The sequence below is a fragment of the Lissotriton vulgaris genome, chromosome 9 (genome assembly GCF_964263255.1).
Source record: "Lissotriton vulgaris chromosome 9, aLisVul1.2, whole genome shotgun sequence".
NCBI lineage: Eukaryota > Metazoa > Chordata > Amphibia > Caudata > Salamandridae > Lissotriton > Lissotriton vulgaris.
In genome coordinates, this window is record NC_141697.1 from 549,955,402 (window position 1) to 549,976,951 (window position 21,550).

Below are 21,550 nucleotides of genomic sequence, written 5' to 3' on the forward strand. Positions count from 1 at the left end.
CCTTTGTTGAGACAGATTAAGGCGGATCTGAATCCCTGGAAATCAGCCTACACCTCCTGGATAGGGAGAATAAATGCTGTGAAGAGGGATATCCTCCCTAGAATCCTATACCTATTTCAGGGCCTCCCGATCCCAGTGGACAGGGAATTATTTACTGATCTAAAAATGGCAGTCACCAAATTCATCTGGCAGGGACAAAGAGCCCGACTCTTGTACCGGGTCCTGATCAGGCCGAGATCAGAGGGTGGCCTAGCTCTCCCAGACTTCCGAAGCTACTACAGAGCGGCACAGCTTCGGGTCATAACGGAGTGGTCTCTCAGGGAGTCTGAAAAACACTGGTTCCACATGGATCAACAGATAATGGGCAGGACCATATGGGACCTCTCTGGTTAAAAAAGCAACATAGGCTGCCAAATGCATACATCAGCACCCCCACGTCCACTACTCTGCGAATGTGGGACCTGCTAACTAAAACGCTTTCCTTGTCGACCTTCCCCTTGCCCTACCCCCCATACATTGTAATCCTGATTTCCCCCTGGCAATGCAGGAGGGGCCATTTATGTAGTGGAAACAGGGGGGGATGCCTTACAATCTCCCAACTACACAAGAAAGGGGAACGCCTGACTTTTGAGGAATACGTTAAAGCCTTGCAGGTAGTGCCCTCCGAGGGCTTCCACTACACGCAACTCAAACTCTGGGTACAGCAACCACAGGAGCGGCTGGCCGCTACCACGGACCTGCTCCCCATAGAGAAATCCTCACAGTCAGGAGCATCCACCAGGGGAACAATCTCCTTTCTTTACTCCCTCATCAGGGCACTCAGCCCACAGGAGCGTCCGAGACACAGGGCTTTCTGGGAGTCTACCCTTGCTAGACCAGTGGAGGAGAAGCAATGGAGCCGTTTATATAGGGACATAACTAAACACAATTTATCTATGTATCTGGGCGAAGCTCACTACAAAATAATGTACGATTGGTACTTGCACCCTGAGAAACTACATAAAGTATTCCCTAACACCTCAGATAGATGCTGGTGAGGCTGCGGTTTGTTGGGTGACTTCAGACATATCTGGTGCGACTGCCCCTCTATTAAGCCTTTTCGGAAAGAAATCCTGTCACAGATCAAACTGATTTTAGGCTAACCCATTCCGGAGGCCATTGAACATACCCTACTGGGGTTTAGAAATCCGAATCTTAAAAGGCAAACAAATAGTGACTGCGCCATCATGTGGTTGTGCCTTGGTGCGGGCAAGATGGCGTCGCAGCAGCCTGGAAAAAGGCGGAGGCTCCGTCTATAACGCAATGGCACGCAAAACTCTGGCGGGCATTAGTGCCGGAGGGCCTGACGGATAATATAGAGGACTCACGGAAGGGATTTGATTATATCTGGTCTCCGCTGGTGGAATATGTGTCAGAGGGTCTACCCTTATTTGCATGTAGCCCTAGACTGAGGGCCCTCAACCTCTTCCACATCTAACCAAACAGGGAGCCCCCCAGGGTTTCCTAATGTGAGAGATACCTAACTCCCACCCTCCAAGCCACCCCACAAAGTTCGCCACTCTGGAACATGCCCGCCATGATACACGGGTTACACTCTCTTCTTGTTTTTTTTGTCTTTCTTTCTCTAGTTTCTCAACATTGTATCTTTCCATTTTTTGTTTTCTTCTTTCTGGATTTTACACTAGGCCTCAGTTGGGGCACGCAGTTCGGACAGAACATATCTGGGTACTAGCTCAGAGTCTCTACGACTGGGTTGTCGAACAAGGGAAATGCAATGAGAAGTGAAAGCTTATCTAAGGGACATAGTAGCACAGTTACCTTTTGGGTCGAGTCCTCGTTAACAAGCTGTGTTCACCAGAAAGCATTCTATAACACTTGACTGGTATAATGTAATGGATGTTTCTGTCATGTTGTGTGTCCTTGTGTTGCTACAAAACTCAATAAAAAGAGTTTGAAACAAACAGGCAATGTGTATTTGTGCAACACACACAGAGTAACACAATGAAACCACCACAAAAATACTCCACACAGGACTATAAAAATAGATTATATTTTTATAAGTAAAACAAGACCAAAACAGCAAACATTCAATAAGTAGAAATAGAGTTATGAATTATTATAGAATAAACCAAAAATAGCACTAAGAAGCAAATATCGCTTTGGGTTTACTTGAGGTAACACTAGATCAGGGTAAATCCAAAGACAGCGATGGGGGGCAGGCAGGCTACAGGACTCAGGTAGGTCCTGCTGAAAATGTACCTTGACCCAAAATGGTGGCTTGGCCCAATGGGAGGGAGGGTAGGCAGGGCCTAAACTAGAGAAAACCAAAAATGTGCCTATGCCTCCAAACAATACAATAATGCAAACACTGAATGATTAGAGATAAACCATAAATTTATTAGTTTATCTCGACAAAACTTTTGTCATTGAATCAATACGTAAGTTACAAAATTCACTTATTTTAGGAGCAGACAAAGAGAGAACCATCGACTTCCTTTCTAGCCATATGGAGATCAATCGAACAATGTGTATGTATTTACAGTGAACAATTATAAAGCAAAAACATTGCGCTAAATCGTGCATACATGGACATTAATGAATCAAAAAGAAACTTTTCAAGAAACAGGTGAACGATCGCAGTTTGAAAATCATAAGTACAGCAACATATGAGAGCAAGGGTGAATCTTTCAAATACAACAACCCCTAACTCATGAAGTGAATTCGTTTGTGTAAATAATCACAGTAAGCCCATTTTGAATATGTGACTATCAAAAGCCATTGGTGTGAAGACAAATGTATGAGTTCAAATGTCGAAATGCCTAAAGTAAAATGCCGACGCGTTTCCAATCCTGCCAGTGGTTTACAGGATTTTCATCAGGGCGGGGAACGAGTCCATGGGAACTTGAAGGTAGTGGCCTGTGTGGCTTCTATTTTGGGAATAGCGCTTTGGCTCTTTGGGTCAGGCGGGTCTGGGCTTGAGTCTTTACAACATTAAGTCAAGGCAGCCGGTAGCAGGATTTTTTTTCAATTATTTGCTTTTTAAAAGTTGAACACGGGCGGAGGGGTCGGACCGGTGTTAACAATGGAACGCTGTCCGTTCAAACAACGCCACGGAGGGCTCTGCTAGACTGCATCATTGCTTCTACCGGCACCTACAGGCTTTAGTTGGACAGAGGAAGCTTCAACGTTGAAGACACGAGGCGGGGAACAGAGGAGGCGCTGTGTTGTTGTCGATCTCGAGGATGGAGGCGATGCATTTGTTCCGATATATGCAGTCGATAAAGACTTTGTCACTGAATCCCCTTTATGATGCAGGTGATAATTTGTGGATGAGCTGTGCTGTCCTTTGTCGAACCGTGCAGTCTGTCGGAGTGATGTTGTTTATCGGGTACTGCTTTGGCATTGAAGGACAATGCTTACATTCTGATTGGAGCAAAGTCACTGTCGGTTTTGATGGTTCTGCACAGGAAAAGGCTCACTTCAAGGGACCTGGACTGGATTGCCACCGCTTGGCTAGGCAGGACTCACAGATGGCAGAGTCCTGATGCTGTTGCAGGGTTGAAGGAAGTCTTTGATTTCTGTGAGACTTCAGAACAGGGTGCAAGCTAGCAAGCTCTAGGAGTCACTCTTTAGATGGCTCCAATCACTGTCCTCAGCAGGGCAGAGAGCAGGGAAGCACAGAAAAGCAGAAAAGCAGTCCTTCCAGATCAGCAGTCAAGCAGAGTGGCAATCCTTGTAGCAAAGTAATCTTTACTCCTGGCAGAGTTCTTCACAAGTCCAGAAGTGTAATGTCTTGGTAGAGTCAGAGCCTCAGTAAATATACCCAAATGTGCCTATGAAGTGTGGGTGACTTCAAAGAATGGTCTTTGAAGTGCACAAGTATCCTTTAAGCCCAGTCCTGCCTGCCAAGCTATCAGTAGGGGGTAATCAGGCCCTTTTGTGGAAAAAAAAGAGCAACTCATTAGATGGCTCCAGTCATTGTCCTCACTAGGGCAGAGATCAGCAGGGAGCAGGGTAGCACAGCCAAGCAGAAAAGCAGTCCTTCCAGAGCAGCAGTCAAGCAGAGTTGCAATCCTTATAGCACAGTAATCTTTACTCCTGGCAGAGATCTTCACAGGTCCAGTGGGGTACTGTCTTGGTAGCGTCAGAGCCTCAGTACGTATACCCAAATGTGCCTTTGAAGTGGGCGTGATTTCAAAGAATGGTCTTTGAAGTGCACAAGTATCCTTTCAGCCCAGTCCTGTCTGCCAAGCTATCAATAGGAGGTAATCAGCCCTTTGTGTGGGAAAAAAGAGCACTGCCTATTCAGGTAGGTAGGGAGTGTCAGCTCCCCCTCCCTCTTTCTGCCCAGGGAAGAGCTAGCAGAATGCAGATGAATGCAGATGAATTCTCTGTCACACCCGCCCTTCCTGTGTTTGTGGCTCTCAAGAGGGTATACATAAAGTGTAGCTGTCACCCACCCCAGATGTGTATTGGAGACAGGCTGAAAGGCACATAGAGCAGTAAGAGCAGTGAAATGTCTGCTTTCCTAAAGTGGCATTTCGAAAATAGTCATGTTAATTCTAACTTAACCATTGAAGAGGATTTATCATTACCATTCCAAAGATATGAAACATATTCCAGCTACTCCTTTCTGATCAGCAATTACAGCTTAAAAGTGTATTAAGGAATTCCCAATGTTAGCCTATGGGAGAAGCAGGCCTCACAGTAGTGAACAATGGATTTAGCTGTTTATCACATACCAGGACATGCCAAACAGGCTACATAGGGCCAACCTTAGGGGTGACCTATGTGTAACAAAAGGAGGGCGTTAAGGTTTGGAAAGTAGTTTTAAATGCCAAGTTGAAGTAGCAATAGACTGCACACACAGTCCTTGCAATGGCAGGCCTGAGACAGGGTTGAGAGAAAACTTGTGTGGATGGCACAATCAGTACTGCAGGCCCACTAGTACCACTTAGATTACAGGCCCTAGGTATATGGCATACCACTTTACAAGGGGCTTATAGTTAACTACAAATACTAATTGTGTATATACCAATGCTACCATGTTTAGGGTTGAAGCACATTTAATTTAGCACTGGTCAGCAGTGGTAAAGTGCTGCGAGTCATAAGGCCAACAAAAAGATACAGAAAAAAATGGAGAAGAAAGGCAAAATGTTTTGGGGAAGACCACCCTAAGGATGACAGTTCTAACAGTTATTAAATGTAAACATAATTATAACATAACAGTATGACTAACATTGTGACATAACTAAAAAAATATTCATTTACATTTTAAAAATACTTGGGGCTTAAACAACCAAAGGTAAAGGGACAATACAGTTAGGTGACAATGTCAGTCATAGTATTACATTTTAAATACAAAAAAAGCAAATTTGCCAATTATAGTTCATTAGCCAACTATACCTTTGCGGCTCCACCATGCACTACTTATGACATCAACCATTATATCACTAATGACATGTTCAATTAATTAAAGTCCAGAAAATAATACTCCCCAGGCCCACCACATGTAGATTTTAACCCCTTCGCTGCGGCGGCAATGTCGGACCACAGCGCTAGGGGGGTGGGGGGGCCGCGTGGCGCACCCATGCTCGTGACGGAACCGCTCCGTCACGAGCCTCGGGTGCGCTGTACTGATAACGGAGCGCTTCCGTCATGGCCCGGCCACTCAACAGAACGGCCAGCGCAGGCGCGGAATCCGCACTGCACAGGCGCGCCGAGTGGGCCGTGACGGAACCGCTCCGTCATCAGCACAGCGCGTCCGTGGCTGGTGATGGAGCGGTTCCGTCACCAGCATGGGAGGAGTTAATCAGTCTAGCTGTACTCTGGAAATGAATAATTTTGTTTTTATTTTATCTGAATGTGTACCTTTTGCCCCCACCCTCCAAGGCCTAGGGTGTCAAGGAATCCCTAGAGAGGTCACATATATGTTATTTTTATAATATATCTGTACATTGGGTCTGAGTCCTGAGTCCTAAAATGGCCACCCAACATCTTTGTTAATGTTCATTGTAGCTAATCAGATCTTATGTTATGATTTGCCAGTAGCGTAGGAGCCCTTCGGCGCTACATATCTATACATTTTGAACTTTACTTTCTCCAAAAGTACTGAACAGATTTACACCAAATCATGGAAAGCACACTTTCCGGGTAAAGATCTAGCTTTCTGCTAAATTTGTACATATAGAAATACATGAGATATATACATATATATGTGTGTGTTATGCATATACATACATACTATGGATGTTTGTGTTGTGTGTCAAAATAAGTTAATTTATTTTATGTGAGGAAATGAATAGTATGCTTAAAGATCACACTGCCACTCCCAAAGGAGCATCCATGCGCTAAGCAGCAACAAGAATGACCTCATAACACAAAATAACCAGAAAGGGGAGTATGTCAAAGAAAAAACGAGTAACATTGTGCTTTGGAGACAGCAAAACACCAGGGGCCTTATTTATGAAGGCCTTGCGCCACCGGTGCGTCACTTTTTCCCATTTTAAAAGTGACGCACCGGCGGCGCAAGGCCTTCATAAATAAGGCCCCAGGTCTTAAGCTGCTTTCTAAAGATGGTTTCTGATTCAATGAATCGCAAATGACTAGGAAGGGTTTGAGGCCAGAACTGCAGCGGATTTACCGCCTTCAGTTCTGAGTCTGAAGTTAGAGGTCATAAAAAGATTGGCATGCGGAGCCCTCAAGGTCAGTTTAGTAATGTAATGGGTAAATCTGGAAATCGCATACTATAGGTTCTGAAAGCGAATAAGAGAATTTTGAAAAGGATCCTTTTATGCACTGGCAGCCAGTGTAGCATTTTTAGTGCTGCCGATGCCGTTGATGGTCAAGGGAGTTTCAAAACAAGTCTGGTAGCAGAGAGTTGGTAGCAGAGAGTTGTACCACCTGCAGATTCTGAATAGTTGGTTTTGAGGAGCCCGTGTACAAACTATTACAATTTTCCAATCTGGACATTATCAGAGTGAAGGGCGCTGTCTTTCTTGCAGCTAGTGGGAGGTACTCCAAAAACATTTTCAATGATTTTATTAAACTAAAAAACGTTCCCGCCACTGCAAAAGCTTGTGAGTGAAAAGACAGAGAGGCATCAACTTTTACTCCAAGGTTTTTTGCAAACTTCACCCACCAGGGTCAAAGAAATTGGATTTGGAATTGGACATTAGTTCCAAGCCTCTAGCCTAGCTCCTGCCTACATTATTTTCTGTGCCCATATGTTGCAGTAACTATGGGTGGCTATGTGTTGGTGGTTTTGGGCTTAATCCAAGGCTGAGCTGGAGAACATTTACTATTGTTTTTGACCTTTTTGTCTGTGATACCTTTAGAAGTGTATTTTGTGAAAAGTCTTGGCCTTACTTTCTTGTACGTGAGTGTTTGCACTTGCATGTCCCAGCTTAAGCTCCTCCTTACCCATCAATAAACCCCACCCATTCAGGGGTAAGTACTACCCATTTTCCACCCACTCCCCTAGTCCCTCCCACAATTACTATTAAAAGGTAGACGTACCTGTTCAGAGCTCTCCAAACACATGGCAGCGGGCAGCAATCTCTGCACGGAAATTATAGGAGTAGCGGAGGCAAAGGTCTCCGGTTGTTGCTTCACGATTTTTAAGGTATGTGAGAAGTATTAGTAAAATACTACTAAACGTACTACAAAATTCAGTTTGTGAACCAGAGCCCATATGTCCGGAGTTGGCAGACGAAATAGAGAGAGCCACTCAAGGTAAACCTCCACAATAACTAGAAAGACAATTTACACAATCTTCACTGCCTTTAGCAATTTTCTGAAGAGAGAACCTCATGAAAAATGCGCACAGCCCTCAGAAAAAAACTTCAGCTGCAATGGCTTGCTGTTATACCCCAAGGAGATTTTTCTGTCTGGGTGGCTTTCACCAGATAATACCGGGCGCACATGAAGTTTGTTGAACTCCGATTTGAGGATAACATGAAGTTGTATGTAAAGATTTGATGATTTTCACATCAACCCACAAAAATTTAATCCACTGCAACCTATCATCAAGTTTGAATACATGGGTAAGTATATACTGCTAAGGTTTTTAGAAGTGAGTAAAGAATGGTAAAGCTATCCTTACCTTGTCAATATTCTGGGCCCTGGAGCCACTGCAACTGCTGCACCACAGGTAGCTGGCGGTTATTAATGTTTAACGTTCTCTTATGGGAAGCCCGCTGCACCTGCAATCGCCTCAATTCATTTTAATAGTGTGGTACCTTGTGTTTTCTAACAAAAGTATGTCTGGTATGTATAGAGAAAGGAATAGACAATGTTGCCTTTTCCTTTCTCTTTATATGCCAGACTTACTTTTGCATGTTTCTACTCATGTTAGGGAGCAGTACGTCTTTGGTTCGGTTCCCTTCTCCCTCCAGTTCCCCTGTGTGTAGTGACATTCATTAGGCTAACATTCATTTTAGTTGCTACTTTTCATGAACACTCAAGTCTCTTGCTCAACTTCTGCATTTGATATTTTAATACGAGGGCTATATTGAAAGTTACTATGTATGTCTTAGTTGTTGTTCACAGCCCAGTGCCTTTTGTCTTCTGTTCCTTACAGTGGGATCTGGTATGTGATCGGCGGACTAGAAGGCAGATGGCCCAGTCCATCTACATGGCAGGGGTACTGGTTGGAGCCATTGTTTTTGGAGGTCTATCCGACAGGTGAGCATCTGTAAATGAATGTGCCTCTTTCAGCCATAGCATTGGGAGAGAGACTGGCTTCTACCTACATTTGGAGATTTTTCCACTGGCTGTACCAGTGAATGGCTGGGAGGACTGAGGGGAAGTGTCAGTCATATAGCTGCCGTACGTAAACATAGGGAGCTTGAACATTTGATTAGATTGAGTGACAGCCTCCTTCATTGAGCTTATCCACAGGGTAATTGTTTAGAAGTTGAAAACAAACATATTTTCATGTGAAAGTGACTGCATCTCAATGCTCTCTTATTCAGTTGAAATATGTTTTGTGTATTGTTCTGAAAACAGACGGTGTTCCTGTCAAATCCTGTTATGACCCAATTTGTATGCTTATAAATAATCCAGGAATTGCATCGCAATCTTATATTTTATCTGGTAGAGGTTCACTTCAAACCTCAAGTGATTTATTGCTTTAAATAGTTTGGCTGTCTTTCTTTTCATTTTTAGGTCTCATCTACGCAGTGCACATGCGCTGCTTAGGCAAAAAGACCTTTAGCAATCGCTTCGGCTTTTCAGCCACAAACGTGCATGCGTTCCATTGCCTTCAATGGCAACATGTGCACATTTGGCGATACACTTGCAGGAGCGCACAGCGCCATATGGTAGCAATTATCGCTCCTGGCGCAGCTCGCTCCCGCAAGAGAAACACTTTCACTTTTGCCGACACTTTTTTTTTACTTTTAGCGCGTGCACGCTTGTTACTCCTTACAGCGGCCACAGTTGTTTTTTTAAGTCTAATTGAAAATAAAATGGTATGGTTCAGCCCATGGCAACGCAAACCGCGTCATCATTTGAGATCCTTGCAGCATCCAAGGGAATATTTATTTTATTGACGGTTACTTGGGCCCTCCACGAACCTTTGATTAATATCGTGCCAGCAGCTTGCATGCTTTAACTGCGGCTGTCGGAAGCAGGGCTTCACAGGCTCAGGGGAGTTTCTGCCTCATAATCTGGCTCTCAATCCGGAGTCTGTCCTCAGGGGTTAAGTATTTACTCCCTTCAGGGGTGAAGTGTGTAATCCCAGTTCATGGAGCAGGCTGGGGAGGAGACTTAGAGGAGACAAGTGCAGTCAGCGGCTCACAAGACCCAACCCAGCAGCGCTGTCTCTGTCGGCGCACGTGACACACATATTCATGCACTCTTTTGGGGGTTTTATCAAGCGCAAAATCGACCCAGTTACGGGGCTCTCCCCGAAGCGCTTTTCTAAGCACCACTTATGTTACCCAAGGACACAATCATTTTTGGTAGGCACTGGGATTTTAAGTGATTTGCCCAGAATCACAGCCGACACCGAGACTGCAACCTGGTTCCCCAGCTTCAAAGTCGGCAACTCTGGCCGTTAGGCCACAGCCACTCCTGTATATGTTCTGCTACTGTACATGCATTTATATAGCGCTATCAACCTTTCCTTTAATATCATCACACTTTTTTCTCAGGGTTATTTTGTCACTTCATGCTGAAAGTTTGGTCATTTGATACAGTATGTCCTAAAAAAAATTTAAATAAGTATTACAATCTCGGTCTGTATCTCGGATGCAGAGCTGTGTGCGTGGTATTTTTTTCAGATTTTGTCTGATAGGTTCTAAGATGTGTGTTGGTGTTTCCAAGCCAGTGCTTGTCATAAGACAAGAGTGGCCTGAGGGATAACTTCATTATCAGATACCCTGCCTGGGACCAGTTAACAACCAAGATCTTAGTAGGTTCACTGCAGTCATTCTATTTACCTGTAAACTATAGCATTGTTTGATATCCGTTTTTAATATTTTCTTTACAATTCTAGATAGACAGTTTTAGCCTTGGGGACACTTTTATGTAAAATGCACTTAAAAGTTTAAGGGAAAGAAACTTCAGGATATTGTGCTGCATGGCTAAATACTTATAAGGTCCCAAAGGCGAGACCTATTGGCTATGCCAATGCATGTTTCACTTCCCAGTGATTTGAATGAGAGGTGTCACAAATAGTCATACTAATCTAACTCAAGACAAACTTGGATATTGTGCAGCTGCAAATTAAATTATTTAAGCCTGTTTTGCATAACCCTCTCAATGTCTTACAAAACATGCCTCCGTGTTATTTTACATTCGTGAGTAGAGGCAGTCAAAATATTCAGAAACTTATGTTTAGCTTTTTCAAACATCTCTGTAGAAAATGTAATAAATGTCTTGAGAACTCCTAGGAATTCGATGTAATGCCAAAATAATGGCATAAATGACAATAGCGTCTCAAGCAGGTCCAAGTATCCTTCTTCAGGCAGCAAGGCAGACCTTCAAGCAGCAAGGCAGTCCTTCGTATGAATCTTCTACAGGTCCAATAATGTTCTTTTGAGTGGTTCTGAAGGTTCTCTTTTTAAATCTGGTGCCAGGTGCATTTCTGTGTGGGAATTCCCTGCCCTACCCCATAGCTGGTTCTGGTCAGTTCTTCTCCTTCCCCTGGTCCAGGCTCCAAACTGTCTAGGTTGACAAACTGGAGGGCATTCCTGGGGTTAGGTTTGTTTGTGTGTACTGTGGGCAAAACCCTTTCAAGTGTGAGTGAGGCTCGTTGAAGCCCTTCTGCAGCCTTGCTGTCAGGATGGCTCATCTTGCCCACACCTAAGCCCCCTCTATCTTACTGCCTGGAAGCAATAAACAAACCCCAACAGCGGATCCATTCACAGTAATGTAGCCCAGGATACTGGCTGAAGGGGACAGTTAGTTGAGACAAGAAAATGCCAATTCTCTAAAAGCAGTATTTTTAGAATTTAAACTTAAAATTTGACTTCACCATTAAATAGGATTTGCACGTAAAATTCATTTGAGTGCAAACACCCTATCTTTATTAGCTGCCAATCTGAAGATAGCACTTATACATCGAATAAGGTAATCCAGTGTTAGTCAATGGTAGAGATTGGCCTTACAACAGTAAAAAATGACTTAAGGAGTAGTTTTTCACTGCTAGGACCTGTAAAAAAAATTTTTTTAAATGATTTTTATTATTTAAAAAAAAGTAACATCAGTATCATCTGCATTACGATTCAATCTTGCTTTTAATATTATAGAATAGCAATAAAATAGAATGGCATAGGAAGGGGCATAAGGAGACACTCATTGAAGTGACATTTAGTGCCCATTGTGCTGGCTGGCTTGCGGCTTCACTACGCAACGCCGCAAAGCAGAACGCAATCAGTTTATAATAAAAATACCAAACAGAGAATCAGCCATTGTTCCTCAAATCCAGTTCAATGATGAATTACATACAGTTTCAGAGTAAAGTATAAACTTGAACAAGAGAAACACAACAAAGAATAAAGATAAAAAATAAGTGAGTAAAAAGAAAAAGAGAACAAGAACCGATCCCTAAAATGGAAGTATCATAAGTACGTTGGTCGATCTGGTGTAATAATAAGTAATGTATGTATAATTGTAGGGGTGTAACGGGCTGTGTACTGACATGTGCCTCAAGGATAAAAATAGGAGGGGGATGTAGGCATGTGGGGGGAGAAGCGCGGTGAGGAGGAAAAAGCCATGGGCTCCTGCAGGTGCAGGCAAAGTTAGGAAGGAGGGGTGTCCGCAGAGAGTTTAGTTTCAACCACGGATAAATATCCCTGCCATTGTATAGGGATTTGCCTCGAGGGGACTAACTCCCATGCCGCTGTCTCTTGTTGATTTGTGCGTTCCGAGATCAATGCCCTCCTAAGGTCTAGTTCAAAGCTTTCCAAATTGTGTGGCGCGACACGTTATAATGTGTCGCGCCCCGTACATAGGTGTGTCGCGCCAGTTAGGCCCCCTCGAGACGTGCGTTGGGGCACGTCTCGCGGATCCGTTACTAATCTTTGGTGCTGTAGGCCACTTGCAGCGACTTCCAAAGGGGAGGCAATGAATATTAATATACTGGTGCCGTTTTCTAAATGCGCTCCTGTGGTCTCCATTGTTTTCGTGGTTAAGAATCCACATTAGGCACCAGGCGCACAACACCCATTGGGCTCACGGGGCTTCAGACCCCCCCGTCGTGTGTGTCAGCACGGGCGGAGACAGCTTTGCGGGCTGGCAACGTCAAATTGCAGCCACACTTGAATACTTCAAAGGTCTTTAAATGACCTGTGTACTTGTAAATGAGGCCTTTGTTGTGTTGTCATCCCTTTTTACAGCCGCTCTGGTTATGGAATTAGCCCCCCCCAAATCTTTTGCAGCCCCCCCTCCGAAATTTGGGTCTAGTTGCCCGCCTCATCAACATGGCATAGAATCCTTCCTAGGAAACATCTTCAGACCCTCCTGTTAATGGCTGCAACAAGGGAGAGGATGTGTCCTAATGGCTATAGCTGCCGAGAATCCTGTGACAGAAAGCAAGGAGAATTGTAGTCGTTTGTTTTGCTTAACTTCTTTGGCCAGCGCGCTCTGCACAGAAGTAGGTTTTCCTTCAATCTGGAATAGTCATCGTCCGTCAGAAGTAGGAGCGACTCACCGAGGCGAGAAAAGCCTGCCTTTTACGAAGCAGTTATCTGCTTCTAATTTCCAGAAATCACATACTTGGGCAACGTCTCGGTTGCTGGAACATGGCATCCGCACCATCGACATCAGGAAAGAAATCAGATTCATGATCTGTGCACATTGTCCAGTGCCTTGTTGTAGCTGGGCGTCGGAGTATGCTATGCACTTTATCAATCAATGTTTGTAAAATGTGCAAGAGCTAAGCATAATGGTTTGCAGCCATTATCCTGCATTTTTTATCCCGCGGACTTTCAGGCCGCATACCATTTACCCGCAAGGACATTGACCTCGCATACCATCATGCCGCATGTGCATTTATCACGCATGCCTTTACAACGAATTACGTTGTAAAGGCATGTATGGTAAATGCATTTGCGTTTTGAAAACCACGATTGATTAATGGCAGCCTGCGTGTTCACTAGGATCCCAGCATTCATGTCTATGGCAGTAATAGGGAGCAGGGCAGCGTAGTAGCCAGTCCAGGAGCCTCCCCACCATACCTCCCTCTCTATGCCTACGCACCAAATACTTTCTATAATCTAAGGCACATAGGTCCTCCATCGCGCTCCTATATGCTAAGCGAGCCTGGGCAAGTGAGGGGCCAATCTGGGGATCAGTTGAGATATGCTGCTCGCAACTCTGGATCGTTAACTTGTGTGTTGTAAATGCGTCAGTCAGTGATTTGCCTGCACCATACATGGTCCTAATGGCATGCCCTCTGAGAATAGACTTGAAGGCTTCCCATTCTACTCCTGATGAAGATGCAGTCCCCTCATTCTCCCTAAAGTAAGATGTGATGGCTCTAGGAGGGTGGCCCGGTAGGATGAATCGGCAAACGCTGCGCCGGGCAGGCACCAAGTCGAGATCTCGGGACGCTTAACGCCCCAAGACAGGTTCAGTTGTGGCGGGAATGATCGGAGAGCACACGTGCCAAATAAGCAGCATGCACTACACTTTGAAGAGAGTTATCAGAGCAAAGTACCACACCTATCCGTATGTATAAATCATGTAGTGCAGAGTAAAAGGAATAAATGCATGTTTGTGGATGTAACATGCGCCATACATCGTGGACCTGTGTGTTAAATGCCATTTCGACATATCGGGTGGTGGACTGCGCCCCAGCAAGAGGGGAGTGGGAACGATCTAAATCAAGATTGCATACCCCATTGAAATCACTTCCCCAATACGTGGGGACTATGGGGTCTGTAATCAGGGATGATGTAAGTATTTGTAAGAAGTAGGACTGTCCCGAATTTGGAGCATAAAGGGAAACTAACGTCATGGGGGATCCATTCAGCAGGCCCTCCATGGTAACAAAACGGCCCTGTATGTCCACCCTGGAATGCGTAATTTGTAGCGGAGTTCCCAGAGCAACCCATAGGAGCGCTCCTCTGGCATTCCAGAGTACGTTGTTCCCAGGACCATGCCCCGCCAGTACTTACGGAGTGACGCTAATGTCAGTGCAGTGAGATGTGTCTCTTGCAGCAATGCAAAGGTGATCCCATGACTGCGCAGCTATTGATATACTTTGTGTCGCTTAGCACATCCCACTAACCCCTTCACATTCCAGGTCAAAAGAGAATAATCCTCTTGTACCATCTACATGTTCGTGTGGTAGAGCACAGCATATAGCCCAACATTAATTGACAATCCTTACCCTCTCTATTGAACCTAAATCCCCTTGTAACCTGACCCAACTATAGTCCTGCACCAGACCTCGTGGTTTACAAACATGGAAAGAGATCAACATAATAACCAGAGATTCCCCAACTTTCCACTCCAGGCCTGGTTGCCAACCGGCAATGGGCCATTCACACTAAATTGCCAGTCTAATAATACACCAATTATAACATGAAACAAAGGAAAACAAATAAGTTGCTATTTTATCTTATTGGGGAGCGTATTGTAGAGTTTGTGAACTGTGCCCTTGCCGCCTCCTGTGACTCAGTCTGGCACTCAGCAGGTGTGTGTAGGCTGACCGGCCATTACAACGGAGAACAATTCTGAGTTCGGTGTCATCAGTCCAGTACCTCTGCTGTTTGGTGGGGGAGGTCCGTGCTGCCCCTGTCAACGCCTCGATCTATGAGGTCGGAGCTGCAACGTGCAGTCCATAAGTGCATCTGAGTTGAATCCTGTCTAGAAGAAGAATCAGGGGAGCCCAAATGTTCTGCCGTTTTGATGGCCTGTGTCCATTCCTGGGCCGCTTGTGCTTCTGTTGGGCGGCGTAGCCGATCCTTGCCCCTGCCCCTATCTGCTGCTACTAATGTCCATGGTTGTGGAGAGTTCGTCGATAATGTGGGGAGAACATGTGCCAGACTCTGTTGATCAATCCAGGTCCATGCTTCTTCGGGTGTATTACAGAAGACTGTGCCCTCCTGGTGGCAAATACGAAGACGTGCTGGATATTGTAGGGAATATTAGATATCATGGTCCCTCACACACTTCTTGACCTCCAAGTATGAAGAGCGGCAGCACTGCACAGCCAGGGTATAGTCCGTGTAGATGTGGACTGTGGCGTTGTTGACCTGCCAAGGGCCCCTGGCCCGGGTGAGCTGCAGCACGCGGTTCCTGTCGCAAAAGTTGAAGAATCTTGCCACCATCAGTCTAGGAAAGGCAACCGGGTTGGAAGGGCCCTCTGGGACCCTGTGTGCTTGCTCGACTGAGAAGAACTTTGACATCTTACCCTGTAGGACATCTCTTGTGAACCAGCCTACAAGAAAAAGCTCCATGCTGGGTCCCTTCGCCTGTTCAGGAAGACCCACGATACGTACATTACATTGGTGTGAACGCCCTTCCTGGCCCTACATGTGCGCCTTAAGATAGTCCACCTCCTGTTGGAGGGTTTCCAGTTGGGTGGGCCTTATTGACGCCAATGCGGATTTGGTTTTGTCTATTCGTCCCTTCAGTTTCTTGTGATCCTCCCACAAGTACCCCATATCAATACTGAGGGAGTCCATTTTTGTGCCCAATGTAGTTTTAATATCAAGTATTGCTGCTAGTAGTACATCAAAGCGATGCGATTTATCATTGCGATCTCCCTGGGTAGAAGACCGTGGGGGTTCCACATTTCTGTGGTCTGAGAATGCTGGTTCCACCTCTGGAAGCTGCGCCTGTGACTTGTCTGCCCTGGGTTTGCCCATTATGCCATCTGCAGGGGACAACAAACCGCCTGCTGGTGTATGTGCACGACCGGAGGTCAGGGATAGCCAAGAATTGGGGTGCAGAATAAGGTGTGTGGACAAATGGCTGAGATGTCACAGGCAGCCAGGGTAGACTCACGTTTCTGTCCAAATTCATGGAGTCTCATGCCGCAGGTCTTCACAGCGACGGACCTCGCTGTTCGTTATGTTGCATACAAGCTGCTCTGGGTGTAACTTTCCACCTAGATAGAAATGCTGGTTCGAACTGAATCGAGTGAAATATCGCTCACTGGGGTATTTGGGTGTCCTATCTGGAATCTGGATGTTGTTTCTTGGACATGATTACCGTTACAGTGTTTTTTTGTCATGATGTATTCAATGCTTATGTGTGAGTGCTGCAATATTTAGTGCTCAACTGTACATAATGCATGTGTCTATTGAAGTTATCACATGTCAAGTTTTTTCTTCTCTATTTTGCCATGCCTTATGAGTGTTATCTACCTAAGCCTTATTTCCATTTCAAACATTCTGCTGCTACTGTGTATCTTATGTTTTTGCTGGTTTATTGGGTATTTATACGATTGTGTTGATCAGTTACGTTCCATTCAGTGTGGATGAGTTTACTCACTGGTGTCTTTTGGGGGAAAGTTTGCCCTGTTTCTTTACTAACCGGTGTTTGGTTGGTTGTCCAGGTAGTTACATACAGTGTTCTTTGGCGTTTTATGGTTATTTCTTTCTATTGTGCATAATCCAGGGTGTCAACTTATTCGTATGTGGAATGCCTAATTTTTCACGTCATACTACATTTGTTTGTGTTTTGCAATATATATATTGCTGCATTTTCACATTTTACACTATGTTATGCTGGCATTTTTCTTACGCTACATTGAACTTTACTTATCCCTCACACATGGGATTGTTCTATTAAGTACTCTTTTCTTCTGTTTACCTATGTGCCCTTATGTGAGAGACGGCGAAGTTGGTGGGAGCCACCCAAATTAGGTTATTCGTTACACACCCTACGATCAGGGATGGAAATGGGTGATAGTCCCATTTCTACGATGTACACTACAAACCCTTACACGAGGGAAGTGTTTATGGGCTATAGTCCCATTTATGCAATTTATTGACTCTTACATGAGGGGTGTCAAGATGGGTCCTAGTCAGATTTACACGGTTTACATTTCAATTCCTTACATGAGGGATTTATGGATGGGGTGCATTTCTCTTCTTGTCCTTGCACTAGGGATCTAATTCATGGGGTGCTTGTTACCCGTGACAATTTTACCATGTTAAGGGAAGTATGGTTGAGTGTTCCACACCCACGTCTGCAGTGTTTTCACATGTTGCCTGTATCAGTTTCTCATTTAGTGCTGTTGAGTTTTTCCTCATCAGCTGTGATGTTTTTGACAACATTGTTTTTTACTTTTTAATCGTTTGTTTATAATGGGGGAGGATGGGTGATATTTCTTGTGTATCTATTTATTCATCCTCTCTGCTTTCTCTACTTTTCATTTCTTCCTGTGTTGTTCAGTTTCACCTTGCATCCCTGAGTTCCGAACTATTTTCCTTCATGTGCACATTTTTGTGAATAGTCGTTTTCACCTAGTATCTCAATTTTAGTCTCTGTTTAAAAGGGGAGGATATGATATATCCTGCTTAGGCTCTTATGATCTCCCCTGTGACCTTGGCTCCTAGCTGCTCAGCCAGGGTGAGTGTTCTGAGTGGAATGTTGGTGTGATGGGCATGAATGGAATGTTTGTGTGCCTGTGTGGTGAGGTGTGACATTTGGAGTATGGACTGAGCAGCAGTCAGGCTGCTCCTGGTGGGGCTGCTATACTTGAATACCATCCTGCATAAGACTAACTTCAAACATACTCCTCAGCTACTTGTCATACATCATAACACATTGCTTGTTGAAAGTGTCAATAAACATATGCAATAGGAACTCATTACAGCAGTTCACCAGTAATTAGGAATCACCTACTAAGTGCTTTAATTGCAATGCATGGACTGTGATGTACTTGCACTGAATCTGATGCCTATTGTTGTAGTTTGTGGTTAGCCTTAAGTCACAAGTGTTAGGCCTATGAACACACATTACTCAGCATGCCAAACACTCCCAGAAGGAAGCCTCTCTTCCCTCAGGGCCACCACAGCACAGCCAGGCAGAAGGAATGATTTCTAGTTCTACCTGGTTGCCATTTTAGCAAAGGGCACGTAATTGCATGGGGCATCTCATTTTTCCTACATTTTTGTTAGCTGGGGGAACAATGATGGGTCACAGGGCTGAGGCTGTTTGTACGAGAAAGGTTCGGCATGGTTTTTTGACGGAATCGAGGATGAATAATGTTTCTGTTTCCAATGCTCCCCACCTGATGTCATTGAGATTGCAAGTCTGTCTTGTGTTTGAATCTTGGTGGTGCCCAGTGCCTTATGCCCAGCAGTATTGCGACATAAATGCCCCAACCTCCTTCTTGCAGCTGACCTAGAAACACCCGCATTTGACCTTCTTAAGATGGTGTCCACCAGCTGTGAGTGAATATGAAACCTGCTTCCTGCACGTTTCTCCTTGTATGTGCGATGGGAAGAGAGCTTCCCAGAGGGTGCCAGTGCCCTGGGACAGCATGGCAGTGGAGGACAAGACGAGGAGGGGTCCTGCACTCTTTTATCCCTGTGTATATATGCAATGAGCCGCAACAGGGAACTCCTGTACCTTGAAGACTGGTGTAAAGACGGGCTCAGACAATGCACGTGTAGTGGAATGAGAAGGTAGTCTGTGTAGGTGGAAGAGGTGTGGCCCGCGGCTAGGGCGACTGACGCCGGAATCTGGGGATCACGGTTCGATCCCCGGCACCAGCGGCAGATTAGCCCAGCACCATGTGACTCTGGGCAGTAGCTTGCTTAATCTTCCAGGCGGCCCCCAGCGCCTAGAGACCCTTACGGGTGATTGTGCACTTTACAAATGTAGATTATTATTATTATTATTAATATTAGACATGAAGTAAGGAAGGCTGCAGCCCCTACATACCTGTCCCATGGAGGTGCATAGCTCACATTCAATTTGGATACATAGGTTAACACCCTGCTTATAACAGGGATAAAGAACAGCTATTGCTTGGAGACATCTATGAGACACACAGATGCAGAGCACAGTTAAGGGCTTGATTGCATCACCCTGATTCTATTCCTCATGACTTGTGGCAGAGTTTCAGAGAAATTACCCTTTATCCTGCCGCAACACAGTGCACAATAACTGTTCCATCTCGAAGTCCAGGGGCCAGATTTATGAGGTAGTGCGTCACTTTTACGCCGCCGGTGAGTCACTTTTTGTGCCGCACCAGCAGCGTAGAAAATGTGCCTTGTTGCCCCATATTTACAAAGTGACGCATCTAGATAGATGCGTCACTTTGTAAACCCCTGCGCTACATTATACCTGCGCCAGGTATAATGTATGCAAGGGGGCGTTCTGACGCAAGAAAAGGTCATAGAAGTGACCCAGTGAAATCTATAAAATTTCACTGCGCCACTTCTAGGACGCAAATGCGTCTATTTCTTACGCCTGCCTCACAGCAGGCGTAAGACTGACGCAGGCCCTTTCACATGGGGCTTGCCCCATGTGAAAGGACACATTGCTGGAGTTGCGTCCCTTTTGTGACACACTCCAGCAATGCATCACTTTTGCGCCATACAGATACGTCAGAAATACTGACGTATCTGTAACTCCTTATGCAATGATTCGTCATACTGTAAACATGACACATCATTGGTGTCCCAAGGAGGGCGCAATGAAAAGTGACGCATTTCTGTTTTCACGCAGCGATGCGTCACTTTCAATAAATGAGGCCCCAGGTGCATTTAATTTTCAGTCAGGCAAGTATCGCAGGCACCCTCGAAAACTCAAGGCTTATTCATGTTGCGCCATATTCGTCTATCATAAATTATTCACGTACATTACACATGGGGTCCTGAAACAGCAAACAGTCCTCTGCCAGAGTCAGTTGCCTAAGAGCTGCTTTTATAGACAATTTGCAATAAGCATGCTATCTTGCTAAACTCTAGAATTAGAAGCCCTAATTTGAACAAATAAGAAGGCATGCCGAGCACACTCGAAGGCAGTAAATATTACCAGTAATTTTTATATCCGAGTTGTATATCGAGCATGAAACAAAGTCGCATATAACATTTGTACCAGCCATTGACCTCGTTTCAGTCCATACTATAACGTTGCTAGCAGAAACGTCCCCAAACCGTTTGTGTTCGTCGCGTTACATGTCAACTTGTTCAAAGTGAGAACAACTTGAACTCTGCTTGTGGTAAGCGATAGTGCCAAAAATTGAGGAAAAAACATTTGCACCCACTTTAAAGTCTGATGTTAGACAAGACCTTTTGATTTAATAACATTCTATATGTATTATACCTATTTCTAAGGGTTTTCAGACGGTCCTCTTCAACGATTGGTCTCTTTTTGTGTCAATTCCATTTTCTCTCGCCCACTAGAGGATCCAGCACTGGGTAATTCGTCAGCCCACTCCAGCTACTGGCTAAAACCAATATAAGTGACCGAATTCTGTTCTTTCACAAGGAGTGCATCAGCCTACAAAGTGGTTTCTTTCAGTGCCTGGGACTACTATGGCAATATGTGCTTTTTGAGACCCAAAAATATTTCAGTTTTAGCCAATTCTTTTCATATATATATTTTGGTGAGTGCCAGGCAGCTTCCCAGCAAAAGCTTTACATAAACAATAACGGAAAAAGCAAAGACAAAGCCATAGACCTTGAAGTCGATACTACACCCATTGGCTTTGCCAATATACCTTACACTTGGAGGCCCCGATTCTGAGTTAGCCAAAAGTGAGTAAAAAATTACGACAGGAAATTTCGCTCCACCTGATGGGGAGTGTGTCACTTTCCACATTTGTGGCTGCCCGCTGCGCACTCAGTGGGCCCCTTAAGACGGCGGCCACCTAGTGCCGCTTCAGGCACCTCCCCTCCCTTGTCACTGGGGCCTCCTCCTCTGGGAGTCCCCCTCGGGTCTGGCGCCTCCAGGGCAATATTTCTGGTGCGCAGTTGGCTGGGGACAGGTATTTATACTTGCCCCCACCCACTGGCCACCCTCTTCGTTCCCCGTTGGAAACATGGTAGTATGGCATTTCGTGTAGCGTTCTGGCTGATCGTCGTTTGGCTTGCGGTAAGTTTTGGGGGCCAGCTCTTGATGCTGGCCG

At 45.0% G+C, this 21,550-nt stretch overlaps 1 protein-coding gene across 1 annotated transcript in view; it reads left to right on the forward strand.

The window, feature by feature from the left end:
• The window catches only part of LOC147691766 (solute carrier family 22 member 6-A-like), a 210,675-nt gene that overhangs the window by 17,764 nt on the left and 171,361 nt on the right, over positions 1-21,550 (forward strand). Inside the window, exon 2 of the mRNA XM_086938061.1 lies at positions 8,582-8,685. Within this exon, the coding sequence (XP_086794187.1) occupies positions 8,582-8,685 (104 nt within the window). The remainder of the gene's footprint in view (positions 1-8,581; positions 8,686-21,550) is intronic.